At 47.9% G+C, this 18,082-nt stretch overlaps 1 protein-coding gene across 1 annotated transcript in view; it reads left to right on the plus strand.

Annotated features, from left to right (window-relative positions):
• The window catches only part of GABRA3 (gamma-aminobutyric acid type A receptor subunit alpha3), a 70,161-nt gene that overhangs the window by 35,390 nt on the left and 16,689 nt on the right, over positions 1 to 18,082 (plus strand). Inside the window, exons 4-6 of the mRNA XM_075054576.1 lie at positions 4,001 to 4,068; positions 7,931 to 8,151; positions 17,990 to 18,072. Of these exons, the coding sequence (XP_074910677.1) occupies positions 4,001 to 4,068; positions 7,931 to 8,151; positions 17,990 to 18,072 (372 nt within the window). The remainder of the gene's footprint in view (positions 1 to 4,000; positions 4,069 to 7,930; positions 8,152 to 17,989; positions 18,073 to 18,082) is intronic.

Genomic DNA, 18,082 nt, shown 5'->3' on the forward strand with positions numbered 1-18,082 from the left:
ATAGCACTCCGTCATTTTGTAAATAATAGCTATCTCCTCACAGGCCCGGGGAGTCACGAGCACTTAAAAGGGAGATTGCGGGAAGGGAGGGAAGTCTACCTTGAGCCAGGGCCAGGAAGATGGGACATGGGGACCCGGAGGAGGGGACAGGGGAGGACGGGTGAGATAGAAACCCTGAAGCACGCTAGCAGCAGCTGCTGCTGCTTTACACCTTCTGCACGCACGAGGGAAGCAACCCACCCTGCTGGTGTGGGGCTCAGAGTGGCAGGATCCGACCCTCCACGCGGAGCTAATAGGGATGTTTATTGCCTGCACAAGCAGCTAGTTCTGGCGCAGCAAATTCTTGGAGAAGGAGCAGGGTAGCTTTTAAAGAGCAGGCAGGTGTAGGGAGTGCCATGGTAACACTGTGGGAAGGGATGTTATAGCTTTTGTTTTACATTTGCATTGCAGATCTGCCCAGCTGTGGGGGATTTCTGCAGGCAGGAGCAAGGCAGCATTGGCTGGCAGGCAGGGACGGGGCTTTGTACCATGTGGGAGAAGGGGCAGCTCTGATCGGCCTGCAGCACCTTGTTCCTGCTCACACACTTGCTCCAGATGGTTTTAGAAACACAGTTGTGCTGAAGCTTAGGAATAAGCTGAGCCTATAAATGGGAAAAGCCCCCAGACAAGGGAATCGGCCTCAAATAAATGGCTTGGCAACATGGCGTCCCACTTGGGTCTCTAAATTCTGCCCATGTTCAAACATTGAACCTGAAAATCTCTTGCTCTTCTAATTTTGTGACTGCTTCAGGGTCTTTTTTTGCTTTCCTGGTCCCCAGGTGGCAGCAGCTTGGTGCATGGTGAGGCTCAGCAACGTGGCCGGAGGGTGCTTGTGCAGCCTGCCAAGAGCAATACCGAGCCCTCCGCTGGGCAGTGGTGCGCCAGCCCATGCCATTCCCTAGGGCTCTGGTCCTTGCTCCACTCTGGCTTCCTACCTGAACCAAGTCTCTCTTCCCCCCCCCCCCAGTTATAAAACAGGACTGGAAGCATCCACCTGCTACCCCAGCAGGCTTGAAGGCTCAACTCACTTGTACATGTAAAAAAAAACGTTGAGTGACAGGGAAGGATGATGCTAGAAAAGGAAAAATGCCATGTAATATTCTGCAATAGGTCTAGGGAAAGTGCCTAACCCTCTGCAGTACAGTCCTTAATTATTAAATCTTTGGTGAGAACTGGGCAAGACAGCCAAGCTGCAGCATGAGCATGTCTGTGGATTGAGAAGGAGATAAGGATTTCCCTGCCATGTCTCTGAGCGGAGGCAGGAGATGCTCCCCTCTCAGCTTTCTCTTGCTGCAAAAGTAGATGCAGTTTCTTCTTGTTCAGGCTCAGGGTGGGTAGGTGTGAGGGTAAGGAGAGGGGAGGCTGGCTGAGTAGCTCCTGATTTCTCTGGAGGAGAAGATGTCACCATCACAGAGCTGATGAGCTCCGGCAGAGCTGCAAGCAGTGTGGATGCTCTTGGGCTGTAGGATCATGAAGGAAGCGAATCTCTGAGGCTGGAGCTCACTCTGTTCCGCTGGTGTATTACTTATCTCTGGATTGCCCAGCTCTGCTGAAATCCCTGCTTGCGTAGCAATGATTTAAGCTCAGAAATCCCTCCGGATCCCAGCCAAATCCTGCCCTTGGGAGCACACATTAACAGGGAAAGTTCAGTCTGGCATTTGCCAGGAAAGGTGCAGGGAGCCTATTTTTCTAAGTGCTGGCAGACATCAATAAGCCAGTGACCGAGCCAGGCCCCCCCAGTTTGTCCCTGCGCTGGGCGCTGCCTTGCAGACACAAAGGGGTCCCACCCAGTTCAGCAGGTTTGCATGGCCTGGCCCCGGGGGGGTACATCTGTGGTCTGGAAATGGGGGATCCTCCTCAGACCCAGACTGTAATTAATTATTAATATGAATACATTAATGGTGTTTGTTAATGCCATTATCTTTGATTGGATTTGTCAGAGATTGAAGGGGTGGGAAGCTCTGGAGCTCTGTGACAGCCAGGTTACAGCATGTTAAGGACATAAAGGCTCACATAAAGATAGCAGGATCATATCAAAAGGTGTCCAAAACTAGTTCTGCCTTTTAACCTCCTCATCACTTCCTGAATCCCTTCCCTTGTACTTGGACCCCAAGGATCACATTGTAAAGCATGGGTGCTTTCATGGACCCCTGTCCCTCTGCCCCCTCAGGTGCAGGGGACAATTTATTCTGCATCTCACAAGGACTGGCTTCACTGGCCATGGGCAGCCATGGATCCTGATTTGATAACCATGGCTGTAAATTATTATCTTGGGCACACTGAATGCCAAGAAGGGAGGAGGGGAGGGAAGAGAGAGTTTGTGTTTTCTCTAAAACATAATTAGCTTTCTCTCGCTGCATGTGTTAGCAGAAAGAGCCTCACTTCACTAAATGTTCTTCTCTGCTGTGTATCTCATTTGAGGACTTGTTTGGAGGAAGACAGAGAGAATACCCTGAGTGTTTAAGTCTTACAGAAGTAACTCATTTTGTTCAGGATGATGTCTTGTTGGCTTCTGGGTGTTTCAGAAAGTGTACCGCATACATATTTCTCTTTAACCTTCTTTTTATCGCATCAAGACAAGATCAAGGGTTACTTATATAGCACAATAATATCAGCCACAGGCTGTGTCAGAAGCTTTCCAGCCATAATAACGAAAGACATGTATACGTATATTTTAGCCATTAAGGAGAAAACCCTGCCAGAATGCATTATCTTATTTTTGGATACAAAACTTTGAATCACAAAACTAAGCTTCATAGTACTGCAAAACAACTGTCAGGGGACAGAAGGATTTCCATAACTGAATTGAGCAATGGGCCATCCAGGCTACTTGCAAAGCTGCTGCAGTAGCCAAAATGAGGTACTATGCATAAAATATGAACTCTTCTTTGGGGCTCTAAATTGGTTCTTGCATTGGGAAAGCAGCTCTGAGCCAGCTAATGCCATACAAAAAGAGCACAATTGGCATATTCTATCCCTGAAGTGGTGAGGATTTATGGTAACGTAGTGCTAAACTCAAGGCACCTCACCCATCATTTTTTCAGTACAACCCAGTGGGCAGAGCGTAGGACCGTGAATCTGGCAAATCACTATGCCTTGATTTCCCTGCAAAATGGGACAGCAGCAGAGATTTCAATTAGGAAACATGCCGAAATCGTAATGAAGTCAAGAATGAGAGCTGTATGTGCTGTTTGGCACATGTGCTTGTGTCTGCATTCTGCAAAGCACTTCAGTTTATCTTTACCTGAAGGCATGTGATTAAGATTGCCCCTGGGTTTTAGCACTCGGGACAGGAACTGGGGCTCTGTGGTGCTGCTGGGGCGGTGAGGCTGCTGTTCAGCATCCATGAGGGTGTCGCAGCCTGGGATGCAGGGGAGCGTGTGATGCAGGCGAGCAGCAGCTTTGCAAGAGCAGCCTCTCACCAGGAGCGAGGCACTTAGGAGAACAGTAAACACAATGGCAGTAAAAGGCAATCGGAATATTGATTCTTTTTACATACAGATAAGCCTGAAGCTGTAACAAACCCAGGGTTTCCTAAAACTGGTGGAACATTGCTAGGCTGTTTATCAGGCTGGGAGACACAAAGGGATTTCAGATTAAAAGGAGTTTCAAAGCATCAGGGCTTACCTCTGTACTGAAAACGTGTGGATCTGTACCACATTATGTATCGTGTAGCTGCATACATTTCGTAAATACACATTGTCTGGCTGTGTGGGACATATTCATCCTTGGTGTAAGTGTGGAAAGTAGCAGAACTACATCAGAGATTAATTTGACCAATTACGAGTGATAAAATCGGCCATTGTTCAGGGCACAGCAGAGAGCACGATGCCGGCTTGCTGAGGGCTCGCCAGGGAGGCGCCTGGCAGGAAAAACCACCACATAACAAACCCCAAACCCTTCCCTATACAAGCAAATTCAGTTTTCTAATTGCTTTTTTTCCCCTTTTTTTTTGTCCCAGACAGCGTAACTGAAGTCAAGACCGACATTTACGTGACAAGTTTTGGCCCTGTCTCGGACACAGATATGGTAGGTGCCACTGGCTCATCGCCTCCTGGGGAGGGATGGCTTCTCCTGCAGCCGCAGCGGACATGTCCCACCCTCGTCCCTCGACAGTCTGCGCAAAAGCAGGATTTTCCTAAATGACAAGAACATGACCAAGCATCCCAGTGGGCACAAGTGGGCCTCATCATCTTCTTGCAAGCCAGGGGGAGCTTGGTGTGGGTGGTAGACAGGGATTGTTCCTCACGTGTGTTCAGGCTTTTAGAAACCAATTGATAATGCAACCTTGAAGGGTCGATGCCTTTGCACCACTCAAGCACACTGCAGGCTTTAGGGTCTTTTTCCTTCTTGCAAGTGCAACCTAATGCAAAGGGGAGGTCTGCCCATGGGACCAAGACCTGTACATGCTCCACCCATTACATGCCTTGACAAACACCTTCACCGTAGCCAGCTTTCCTTGACCTGACTGTGCATGGAGGAAGGAGGGTGCTTCCTGGGAAGAGGGGAGGATGCCAGAATCTGGCCTGTTTTGGTGGCAGTGCCAGAAGAGGATGGTTCACCATCAAACTGTCCTTAGTGCTTGAACCAGAAGGGAGGCAAAAGAGAAAAAAGAAAAAGAGTGAGCTGATTGCAATATTTTGTCATGTTCAGGGAAAATTATTAACGAAAAGGCCTGAGGTCTGAGTTTAGGCTTGTATTCCCACAACAGTTTGTCTTCTAATTAAAACAGGACTGTGGAGCATAATTAATAGTGAGCTTTCTCAACAGCATTTCTTGCAGCTCATATTCCACACGCATCCAGGCGCACAGAGAAGAGTTGGCTGTTCATGGTTGCTCAAAATTTTGAGGATGCCACATGAGGACAGTCACGCATTCAGGACTGAGACTCTCCTGCACGTCCAGTCCCAGAGGTGACCTGGTGCTGGCACAGCCCAGGCCAGCAGTGGGCAGTCCTGGCCTTGGAGGGAGCCCACTTCGGGAGAGGGAGCAGGCATTGCTCTCATCAGCTAGGTTAGGCAGGAGTAATGTCCTGCGGCTCTCGTGGCCCCTCTGGAGCTGGGAGGGTTTCATTTTCTGTGTTGACATGGCCATGAAGATCTCTTCAGCTGCCCCACTGACAGCCCCATGCTAGCAAGCGGAGGAGTTGGGGGAGAATAAAATCTGTGTTTCATCGAGGTGTTAGCCCCATCACGCAACCTCATCCTGCTTTGGAAAGACCATTCCCTTCCAGGGTTAGAAGTTAACCTGATGTCAGCGTGGCCAAGAGTATTAATCTCATCTGAGTTCTCTCTCTATCTCACTTGCTTTCCTACAGCAGCAGAGACCCATAATATATTCAGCCATCTTAGCCCTTGGGGAGTATCTGATAATTACTTCCAAGGTGGAGCATATTTGATTAAGGGAGTGTGTATAATGAACTGTGAAGAAGAAATATGAGGTATTGAAAAGAGGAAGGTATTCTCTGCAATATGATTTAACAAAATGAATTTAAAATTAGGAAGACAGTTAAAGAATAATAAATTATTTCCCCTTTGTGTGCTTTAGTTCCATGTGTTTTACAAATGCATAGCAAATGTGTTTTAGTGTGCCGTTCTGGTACTAAATGCACTCAGAAACACGAGAGAGAGAAACCCCATCTCCTTGGGAAGCGTGGGGAGAGCCTGCTCTTCTGTGGTGGTTCCTTTCATCTCGGGAGTGGGGAAGTCCCTCCTTCCCCGCTTGCATCTGCCTGGTGATCTCGCTCCCGTCCCTCCCACAGCCATTACTCATTGCAATGGAAAGCTGCTCCTGTGCATCTTGATGCAGACAGAGACTGTAATTATGATGATGGAGGAGAGGCAGGTAAAACTGCTGTGGAGAGCGGAGGAGAGCAGCTGCTTACAAAGCGTGGAGGAGGACATGTAGACCTTTTCTCTGAGATGCTCCAAGGGACTTCTGATCTCTCTTTCAGTGTGGTTTGGAAAGTAGAGCCTGATAGGACCTGACATATGCCTGAATCTTCAGTAGTGAGCTCTTGCAGCTTTGCCTCAGTCCCCAGGAAATTGAAGGGAGGGGGGGGGGAAGTTTAAGGGAATGTTATTCTTTGGTGGATACACTATGGAGACAGACTCAGTCTTGATGTTTTCGGCCACTTCTATAAGGTGAAGAGCATAATGTAGAACTAAGTGTCCTGATTGAAAGGGGTGACTTGGGAATGATGCTCTCACAGAAAGAAGTATAGAAAAGAGGGGAGGACTCTGAACATGATTTCTCTTTTCTTTGGGAATGATTCCTTAGCATAAAAGAAGAGAAACAGGGCCTGGGAAGTTGTTACAAAAGTTTTGCTTCTTTGTTTTTCAGTAGAAACAGGGAGTTCTGAGTAAGATAGCTCTTCTCCTGATAAGGACTTTTCCCAAACCTACCTCCTGGGACTGCACACAGGCTCATTCCTTTTTTTTTTTTTTTCGCTTTACTGAGCTTAAAACCACAAAGTGAAGGTGGCTTCCATGAAGGGGCAGAATATCTTGTACAAGGCAGATCCTGTGGGAATGTAGGATCTTCTCTTTCCTTCCCCCAGCCAGGCTCCAGAAACTTCACATTTGAGCTGGAGTGGCTCTGTGGCCAGGGAGCAGGGATGAATTTCTTTACCAAGATGCTTTCATTCAGCTGCCATCTGCTGCAAAACCTGTAGGAATTTCTACGACCTATAGGAAACTGATGCGCAGCAGCTTTTAAATGCTTCTGAGAAGAGCTGCAGGAAAGAAATCACTCACAATGATAAGTTTAGTTGGTCCTGCGGCCTCCAGGAACCCGTAAATAAAGACTATAAGTCTGCAATGGCAGGGGAAGAACAGCTGGGACAGACAGATTTTCCAAAGCCCCTGCCTCTCTCTGAAAGCCTTGTGAGCTAATGAGATCCTTCCTTAGCAAGAGGAGGTGTGTGTCATAGAGGTGAGCAGTGGTGCAGCTCATGCTGAGGGGCTGAAGAATTTCCCACAAGTGACATGGACCCTCAGAGGACATGGGGTGGCTCAGGTCACAGGGAACAGCAGTCCCTTATGCCAGGCACTGGGCAAGTTGATTTAATTTTGCCTTGGGGTGGCTGTGGAGCTGTAGCGCCTCTGCTGCTTGGTCAAGTGGTTTCCGAGGCTGCACGCACCGAGCAAGGAGCTGGCCCTGGCTGCAGGGTTTCAGAGATGTGACTTCTAATTGCCCCAACTGGAATTTGGCCTAGGAAATGGGTTTCGACACTAGTGGAAAGAAAAAAAAAAGGGGGGAGAAAAAAAAAGAAAAAAAGGGAAAAAATAGGAAAAAGAAGAAAAAAGAAAAGAAAGTCACAGGATCTTGTAATGCAAGTTTGTGAGGTTCTTGATTCAATGCTTTTCCAGAGGTGGCCTAGGGAACAAAATAACATTAAGACAATGTCATGAAACTTTATTTCTTTATTTTTTTTATGAGCGGGGGTATAATTACCAGTATCCTGGCCAAATTCCATCTCCAGTAACTTTTATTTTTGCCTTTTTAAATTCCCGTGTAGCTGCGCATAATGGTTCCCTGCCCTGAAACATCTGGATAAAGGTGGTGGTGTAGCAGGACTACCCCAGAACTGGCCACTGGCCACTGTAGGCTGTATTGCAGCTTGTGTGCAGTGGTCAGACAGATTGAAATGCAAATTTTGGCATCATATGTAAGTCATTATAAAAAATGTGGTAAATGCCCTCTATCCTCCACAGATTTCTTCACTGTTGTTAATCCACACTTCTTGTTGCATCACACTTCATGTCAACCAAGGTGTGCCAAAACACAGTATGGTCAGTGACAAAAGATATTTACCATTTCTTGAAGTGGCTTGTTTGCAATGAAGAGCTCAGTAAAACAAGACTTATTTTTCTCTTCTTTCTCCACAAAGGAATACACTATTGATGTCTTTTTCCGGCAATCCTGGAGAGATGAAAGGCTGAAATTTGACGGTCCCATGAAAATACTTCCCCTGAACAACCTGCTGGCCAGTAAGATCTGGACTCCTGATACCTTCTTCCACAACGGGAAGAAATCTGTTGCCCATAACATGACAACACCCAACAAGCTGCTGCGCCTGGTGGACAATGGTACCCTCCTGTACACCATGAGGTAAGTTTGGGTCTCCTGGACCAGGGTCTTCCAGGTCCCTATACACAGGCAGGCAAGGATGGGACCTCAAGGTATGTTACAGCAGGGTTTGTGTAGACTTCCACTGATTGTTAGCACATTTGAGACTTATCCTGCTGCTTTCCCTGCTATCCTTGTTTCCTACCTATGTAGCATCACTGATCCTTAACTTAAGCACATTTTTACAGGTAGCTTTTTTCTCATTATTCATGTTGATTTTTCTTCTTTTATGTGATGAGGTAGAAGTGTTGGGATCTATAGTTTGTGGAGTTAGTTTGCCACCCGACTTATTTTTGTTCCTGGTCTCTGATGGGATATGAAGTCAGGTTTCCAGTATTGGTAGGGGAATACTGGGATAGGAGAATGTGTTATTCTCCAGCAGCTTGAGAACAGATCTAAATTTGTTCAGCACGTTACACCAGAGCTGTTTGAAACTTCTAATGAGCCCAAGCTTGCTTGTGAGAGCAATGGGGTTTCTTTTCCTACTTCATGGAATCAAAAATCCAAATCTGTGTAATCATTGGGAAAAAAAATCACCAGCTTATTAAAAACTGTGCTTTGGAGGTGCTGGGTTTGGAGAGGCCATTGGAAGTTCTCAGTTTAACCTAGCCCAGGTTGTCCCCAGCTGAGCTCTCAATGCGAGCCCTGAACATGAGGCAGCCCTGCAGCATGAGACCCCAGGCAGTGATACCGCCTGTGCAACCCCACTGTGAGGTCCAGCAACTGGGCCCTTCCTTCTAAAACATGAGTTGCTGTTGGGGAACCATACTTCGGCAGTCATCTTCTCTGGATTTCTCAAGAACAGCCCTGGTACATACATTTATCACTAAGCTGCAACAGGTGGAGAGCATGAAGAGAAATGCCTTTGGGTTAATTGTATGTTTGTTCCGGGACTATTCAGATATTCCTGTATGCTTGTAAGCTATTCACCCACATAAATAATGTTTGCCACCTGGGGTTGATCTACTAATTTGCCTTCTGAGGTAAATGGGCTTATAAATGAAACAACAAGCTACTCATAGATGCACAAGAAAGGTGTTAAGTTGGTTTGTGAAAGGTGTAAATCTTTGCTTTCAAAAATTATTTTCTCTGCCTCCATCTTCAAGCTGATCCTAACTAATAACAGGCTTCATAGTGGATTCTGAGTGCTGAGATGCTGCACTTTCACCTCTGTTTTTTGAGGACCAGACAGAATTTCAGCTCTTCCTAGTTAAGCTGGCTGTGAATCTACATAGTGTCAGCAAGTTTTACAGCCTACATTGATAAACAATGCTCTGCTTTTGTGCAGCAGTTCTCAAATATGAGCTAATCCTGCCGGTGCCCTGGGGGTTTAGGTCTCCACACATCAGTGATCTCACGTTACTGAGGCAGATGGGGTAAATGAAGGGAGAAGCCCAACTAGGCTTAAGGGCTGGGTTCTGCTCCCAGCTCTCTGACCTGCATGTGGATGACTAACACTCCCCCCACCCCTCCCACCCCGTTTGTATCATTGTCTGACTGTAAAGTATTATAGGAGCTACTGGCATAAGACAGCAAAAAAAGGACTCAATTTCAGGGCTTTTATATCATTTCACTTCTTCTTTATTCAGCAAACAGCCATTAGCTTCAGCAAGTTTTGTGTGACTGAGAAAGTATTGGATTTACTTTTCCGTTTAGGGCTGGGCAGGTGCCAGGATGGCAGCATCACGAGGCTCTTGGGAATGAGCTTCTTGAAGAAAATGGAGTCATGGGACTTTTTAAATAAATTCAACACATCTTTCAGTTTAGCTGCCTCCAAAAGAAGTGGGGAATGAATGACAGTCTGGACCTCCCTTTGCGTGTGCTCCTGCTCCCCTTAAATGTACCTCTAAGGCTTTGTAAGAGGTGAAGAGCCCACTCAGAGATACCCAAAGGTCGAGGGTTGGATGTGAGGCCCTTTGTCACGTGTTGCATTGCACAGTACCAGGAGCTGTAGTGCATGGAGATCTTTTCCTTACCCAGCACAGACTGCTGCTGTGCAGATGTGTGTGAAGCTATCCTGGTGAGGCTCTAGGCAGTATTGGACCAGCCTGATGCTGGAGATGTGGGTAGAGCTGGCCAGATGGCCACCTGGAAAGCACTGCCCACTGCCCGGGATGGTGTGTCAGGGGTGAAGCAGAGCTCCTCTGGCTTTGCAGTTCAACACATCAAGGATGGGATATCTGTCCTGGTGCATCTGATCATTGCCCTTCTCACTGCTGCTGAAGGAAATGTCTGCTCAGGGCCACAGAGGGTCTTTTGAGTGAGGCTCAGAAAGGAAAATGCAAGGGCACAGACTGCATGGTCCAGGACTGTGCTTCAGGCTGAGGCTCAGACCCCAAGTCCTACCTGGCTCTGCCACTCATAGGCACACACACCTCAGTTCCCCTGTAAAATTATGATGATGGTATTACCCTCCCTTGTTAAGTGCTTTGAAACCTCCTCCCAGGAAAGGGCTGGAAGGAGACTCATGTTTTATGTCCAAGTGACACATTCACTGTTGTCCCCCCCGCACAGGGGCATGCACATGTGTCCTTCTCAAAGGAAGGAGCAGGACCATGAAGCCAATCTCAGCCCCACAGAGCTGACATCCAGCAAAGTGCACATCCCGAAGAGGCACGTTCTGTCTACTGACTAGGGAGTGGGTTTGGACCTCCACCAGATTTCCCCTGGTCTGGCAGGACTGCCCAGGTGATCCCTTGCAGGCTCTGTCTAGACTGGTAGATTGCCATGCAGTTTGACTCCTGAGACATATCCTGCTCCTTTACCTTGTACCAGCCAATATCCTTGAGGGATCAGTTCTGCTGATGTGCAATTAGGGGCATGTCTCTTGCTATTTATCCTGCTGTGAAAGCCAACTTCTCTTAGTCAAGGCTTACATTTATAGATGAAGTTGCTCTGGTGGAACAGCAACTCTGACACATGCATCCAGCAAAATTACACCTGTGTGACAATATTTATAGCTCCCGGAGAGAGCCTCTTTATCACTGACCTGAGCTTCAACAAGTCACACAACAGCTGTAGCTGAGCGTCCGGAGATTTCCTTTAGTCGCAGCACAGCCTCCTCACGGGTCAGTGCAACATCACAGTGCAAACATCTGATCACTGACTCAGGCCTTAGCACCTGCATGACAAGATGGCCTTTGTGACCGCAGCACAAAATTGCATTTCTCTATTCACCTCCTTCTGGCTACTGAGGAAGGGACAGGATTACTGATCCCTCTGCCTCTTCCCTGCTACTCTGGATACCTTAGAGGGCATGGGGAACACAGTTTTATTATGTAGCCCTGCCTCTGTAGGCTTGTTTGTGGAGCCCCTACAAGATCCAAGTAGTTCACAAAAGCCCAGCTAGGGCCTCAAAGCTCTGGTGTCAGACCTGAGTACAACAAACTGGGAATTGTGCATGGATTTACATAAGGTACAGACGAAAACTCAACTGCTGCAGCAATCTCTGGATGTACTCTCTGGCTCGAATTGTGTGGGGCACATAGATAATGTTCTGGTTCTTCCTAGCCTTGAAGCATATGAAAATAGTGAAAGCTTAATGCTTTGCCAATGGGATTCAACTTTGTGAATCCAGGCTTTAAAGAGCTCTCTTCCTCTTCACAGGGACTGTCAGAGTGGCATGTTGAGGCTTTGTGGTTATTGTCAGAGTGGTTCCCAGTCAATGTGTGCTCAAGTTATGCACTTAAAGGACGTTTTCTTTAATGCCAGGCTGATGCATTCAGCTGCATGCCCAAAGACTTTGCCTCAAGGACCTATATTGCTAAAGACAATGGAAAGTCCTTAGCGGCAGTGCACAAGCATGTGGGAAGGAGGGTCAGTGAACCCCTGGGTGGGGCAGAGGCAGAACAGGAGGGAAAGCTGAGTACAAAGGCACCCAGGACACGTGCAGTCCTACCAGGGCAGTTGAACCCCAGATAACAAGTCTTGTACCTAATGGGGCATGCTCAGGGGTTTGAGCTTCCCAGGCTGCTTTTTGAAATCACAGAGCTTCACAATGTCTCTTCCAGCAAAGGCTTTGTGTTGTCTCTACTGCCTGTTTTTTTTAACCCCTGGGCAACTTCTGGGAGCTGTAGGCTGGAGCTTGCAGAACCCTTCCACACAATGGAGTTGCAACCGTCATTCTCCTTTCTGCAAGAGCAGCAGCTGGGACATGCCAGCACCAGCTCCTCTGGGTAGTATGGACTGGAAACTATTTGACTGCATCCCATGTCAGGGATGATCCTAAACAACAGCATAAATGGACCCAAGCAGATCAAAGCTAGACTGCTAAACATGCAAGCAGATGAATAGATGAGATGAGGTTTGCACAGCCTGCTTTTCCCTGCCTTACAGATTCCAAAATGGATCCAAAGGTAGAAATCATGTTTTCCAGGCTTGCTTTTGTGAAGGCAGACTTTTGTAAGGAAGCTGTCCCAGGAGGGAGAAATCTTCAGAGATCACCTTATCTCGCTGCATTTCTGCCATCATGGGCTGAAATCTCCAGGGGCTGGGAGAAGATGCAAAGTGAATTTAGTGCTTTCAGATCCAGCACAAGGATCCTAGAAGCAATGTGGCTTTCAAGCTCAAACCCCAGCAATTAAACCTAACCTAGATTCTCACACAGCCTAAACCGTAAACACTATTGGGCCTGACTGTGGTTATTAATGAATCTCCTAGAGGAGAAATCAGGACAAAGCTCAAGCAATATCACTGGCATAAACAAAGTTGGTTCTGCTGTGCAGGGTGCTGTCATGTTTTTGTACCACACATACACCAAGGGATTATTACATTTGCGTCCCAGAAATTGGACTGAGACTCTCGCTCATCCTGCAGCACGACGCAGGTAACGACAGGGGCTCTAATGACACATCAAAGGCTTCGCTAAGCTCCTGGTAACCATGAGAACGAAGCTGAAGTGGTTTGTTGTACCGTCAGCCCTGGGAGAGGTATGTTTAGCCTGATTCACGCTTCTTGCCATTGTGTTGAGCAGTTCAAAGGACTTCCCATGACTTTAAAGAGAAAAACATGGTTTCTCTCCTGGATGTTCCACTTTTGGTGCCATTGTGCCAGCAAAGTGAAAAGAAAACACGAGGAGTTTGGGGGTTGATTTCAAGACAGTAAGTTATTGCTAGCGCCTGGGACAGATGAGCCAAAGGATACAACAGCTGGATTATGTGATTGCTGGCAGCTGGGCTATTTTTCACATGCTGTTTAGGCTTTATAATGACATTTCAGGGCTCAGATGTCTGGACCTGAACAGGGCATTGGAGCAATGAAGCAAACCTCTGTGGCTAGCTGGCCACAAGCTCCCTTGCACATGGTAAGGGGCAAAGATGAGAATGAGATGAAGATGAGATGAACAGGCTCTTTTACCCAAATACTGCAGAGGCAGTGGTAATTGTCTGGGAAGCGAGATACATTCCTCTTAGTTTGACATTTTGACGTTTCATTAGGCAAAGCATATGGTGCTGAGGAGTCCTTTGCCGGCAACAGGAGGTGGCAGGGAAGGCCAGTGGCGGGGGGGTTGGAGCGGAAGGGGAATGTGGGCACTCTACTGAGCGGTGATTGATTCCACAGCTTACCTAAATACCTCTGCTAATTAGCACTCTGAAAGATGAGCGTGTGCAAGAGAGGCTGCAGGAGGGGGGTGAAAGATGGCTGAGGGATGCGGGGGGGCAGCGGGGTGAGCAGCAGTGCATGCACTCTGGTTGTGGGGAGAGCCTCTTGGGGACCCAGCACACCGCAGCATGTGTGGGGGCAAAGCAAAGAGGTTTCAGGCAAGGGAGAACACCTGGAAGTGGGAATGCCTGTATTGCTTCCCCCTTCGGCAGGGAAACTGACTGCCTTCGTGTGTTATCTGTGAACGTGCTGACTTCTGGCTGGCTGAAGTTGCTGAACCAGACTCATCTCGCTGGAATGATATGGCATTTTCTTTTTTATTTAATTTCAGGAGACATAAAAGCTCCTTCATTTGTATGTGGAGAAGTGGCAGGTTAGGTTGCTTTTTCAGTGGTTTGTTGATGGATTTACTGTGGTGGTGTTTACTGGCTCAGCTAATAAAACACTTCAGATTTAAAGTGTGACTGCTGCATTCCCACACACCTATGGAGTCATCCAGCATCTGTATAAATGTCTCCTTTCCTTGACAACACTTGCTCTTGTTGACCATGGCCTGGAGAGGGCAGGAGGGTATGGCCAAGGCCAACTTGTGCCCAGCTGGTCTCTGCTGCCATCCTGGCCCCCTCTGAGGCTCTTTCTGGCTGCTCTAAATGGCACTCAACCACCGGAACCACAATCTGCAGTCTTTTGAGTTGTTCAGCCTTATTCATAGTAGTTGTTGATCACAGCCAAGACTTGCAAACAGTACAGTGGATGAAAAAGGCCTTTCTGGTTTTTTTTGAGGAGTTCAGGATACATCAGAAGGAAAGCACTGATCAGAGGAGAGGTCCTTTGGAAAAGCCGACTTTGGGAACACCCAGCTAAGAGCCTTTTGAAATAATAAAGTAATTAGTGAAGCCAACAAAGGAATAGGAAGGTAAAAAGGAAAAGTCTTGTGTGGCGTGCTGAGGGAGAAAGGGGAAATGCATCAACATTTCCTTTACACAAGTGACAGTGACAAATATTAGAAGCAAAAAGTCCATTGCAGTTGGAAAGGACACAGAAAGAATTGAATGGTAAGATCCGTGAGGACATGCTTGTAAAGCTTGTCAACCATGAAGCACCCCAAGTGAATTTTAAGCTGCCAGAAGAAAGCATCACAAAAGAAACAGAACAGGAGGAGCAAGGCTGTTGAGTCCACACCTTGCTGCCAGGTTTTCACACCTGCTTCTTGAAATCCTAATCTTCATCAAGATTGCAAAAGAGAGGCATCAGAGCAAATGAGGAATTTGTTCATGGTGGCCTTTGAGTGTCCAGAAGAAAATAATTCCGACGATGTGCTTGTAGGCTTGTCAAAATCACTGTCGGTCTTTCCATTGACTTCAGTGAACCTTGGTTAAAGTCCTAAAGATCAGGCCTTCTTCTCTCTTGTGTAGAACATTCAGTTCAGGTGTGAAGAAGAGATCAGCAAGTCAGAAAGAGTGATTTGTTTCCAAGGAAGTTACTTTGGCCACACAGTGGTTCTCGGATTGGCTGAGAAAGCCAAGCTGGGGCCAGACATAATGCAAGCAGGACAGTCATCACCACCTCTTTGTCAGTAGAATGATTACTACAGGACATACACATGGATTCAGAAAGGATTGGCAGACGCATTGTAGAAAAGTCTTGGTCTCTGGTGCACTCAGTCGCCTGGATACAGCCTCTGAATCATGGAAGCTGTAAGCCACGGGCTGCTGGGAGACAACAGCAAGTTGTGGTTCGCTCTGAATTCACCCAGGTTTTGTACTTCTCTGTAAGTATCCACTGACCTGCTCTACTGGAGGTGGAGTCAGCCTACATAGACCCAATAAACCTGCTGTGATTAACCTGGCCAGAGTACAGAGCCTTGCATCAGCCACAGGGCTGGGCTGTGAGTCCGTGGGACTCAACAGTGAATGGGGACTCAGCAGCCAGCCCCTCAGGGCTTCAGTGCAAGTAGTCCCCATGGGGCATACAGGGACCATGTCCTGCTGATGCTGAATAGCTAAGAGCTGTTTATCAGGACCAGACCTGTCCTGATTGTGGGAATTGCTTTTACAGGGTATTTTTCCCTCTGTGGGGTAGCTCCTGGGGCACAGTGGGGCGGATGTGCCCAGTGGAGACGGGACAGTGGTACCCGGCGCTGAAAAATAGCAGAAATGCATATGTGCTGCTGTTGCATTAAGGAGAAGGGAGGTTCCGCTGAAGCACTGTGGGGCAGTGTTCAGAAGGTCTGCAGGAATCTCACCGCTTTCCTTTCCTAGCCCATCCAAGAGTAAGCCGTAGACTTCCCCATGGTGCAGTCTGCTCTGCAGCACTGTGACCCCAGTGACTGTTGCAAAGGCATCGCGTGCCTCATCTCCCAGACATGCCCAAAGGCTGTGTTAACTGCAATTTAAACCCCTGCTGTGGGTGCTGCAGGGGCTCCGGGTCACACAGGAGGGTTTTGGCCACCCAGTCCTGCCCCATCGAAGTTACAGCAGCTTCCACCTCTGCTCCTCTGCTTCTTCATTTAACACCTCAGCCTGTCTCTCACGGGCATGACACCTTTTCTAGATCCTCTAAAAGAAGCAGGTGAGGCTGGATGTGGGTCTGAAATCGCGAGGTTCATTTCCTCACCTAGCAGAGCAAAATTCACAGCCAGCGGAGGGCTTCCAGCGCAGCCGGGCCCACTCTCGCAGCCGAAACAGAGCAGCTGTGTAGGACTTCACTGCTGCTGCATCCCTTGCTTGCGCTGGTGTCCTCCTGTCACAGCACCATCTGCCGCCTGCAGCCACCGTCGCTGCAGTCCTGGCGACAGCCTGCCACCTCCAAGCCATGGTGATTCTGCTTTGTTTCCCCCACAGGGGGGTTTAGAGTGATTTGTGAAGTGCTTGGTTTTGTCCACCAAATTTTTTTATGCCCAGTTTAAAAAACAGTCGTCATCCACCCCCTTTTTTTTTTTTTTTTTTTTTGTAGAATCATTTAAGGTTTTTCCACCTGAAAGAAAAAAACTTTATTTTTCTTTTCTTTCTTTTTTTTTTCTTCTTTGCTTTTAGCAAACAAAATCTGAACCCTTTATTTTTTTCAGGGTTTGTTTTGCATTTGACTAAGGCTCAATATTTTCTATGAAGAATAACTTAACATTTTTCCAGCTGAAAGAATATATCTCAACAGAAGCTTTCCACTGTGCTTATTGACCTGAGTTTTCCACAAGCCACCTTCTGCCTTAGGTCTGTGCACTTGCCCTTTGCATCCACCTGTTGCTCCTGTCAAGGTTTATTTGTTATTTTGCCGAGCCATCAGAAGTGGGTCCTTTTTTTCTCTGGAAATGGTTCCTTCAGAGAAGATTGTATTAGACATCTCCTGGGAAGCTGTCTGTCCTGGCTCCCCCTCCTAGGCTGCAGGCTTTGCAGTACTTCAGGAAGGAACATGGGCTTGGAGCTACCTTTTTTAGAGCCTTTTATAACAGATCCTTTTATGCCTGGCCCCATGTTCTGCAGCACACTGCTTTTATGGTTGTGCCTCCCTCACAAAACTGCTTCCTGATGAGGTATCCTACTGGGATTTGGTGGATGCGTAAAACGCACTAGTTGTCCTGCACCCCCCCAAACAGCCTCAGGACGTGCAGTTCTGCGTCAGCCCGCAGCATCCTCTGCAGTGCCACCAGTGAGGGAAGAGCTGAGGGAGGTGGGGTGAGGTGCCCCCCATGCACAGGGCTTTGTTGTACCCTGCTGCAGCACCTGCGACTTCAGGGCTCTGACTGACTTTGTTCAGCAAGCCCAGTAGCGCTGCGGCTTCCTGACTGAACAATCTGCCAGCCCTTGACTCCTTCCAGACCACCGCGAAGATCAAGCCGTGTTCCCTGGAAGCCCTTTCCCTCTGCTTTCCAGCATGGTCCATGAGATGTCCCCTGGCCCCAGGCATTAATAAGCCCTTTATGCACAGTGCATAAGCAAACAGAAGTCCTGGGCTTTAGCAGATTTTCTGATTGCACTGAGTGGATAAAGATGAACTCAGTCAATAGGGTTGAGTTTATACAATGGGAAAGGTTGCCAGATCTGTGTGCCTGCTGTTCTCTCCACAGCTGATGGCCTTCTGCCCGGAGACCCAGAGGTTAGTGACCACATTGAGGCCTTTGTCGCCTTTGATGGGTGCAGGGCAAAGATGCCGTGGCAGAAGGGCCAGGTGGGAGCCTCTGCAGCCGTGTGTTTCTGATCACGCTCTGTGTTTTGTCTTGTAGGCTAACGATTCATGCAGAGTGCCCCATGCACCTGGAGGACTTCCCAATGGATGTGCATGCTTGCCCGCTGAAATTTGGGAGCTGTAAGTACCC

Source organism: Buteo buteo, chromosome 22 (genome assembly GCF_964188355.1).
Source record: "Buteo buteo chromosome 22, bButBut1.hap1.1, whole genome shotgun sequence".
NCBI lineage: Eukaryota > Metazoa > Chordata > Aves > Accipitriformes > Accipitridae > Buteo > Buteo buteo.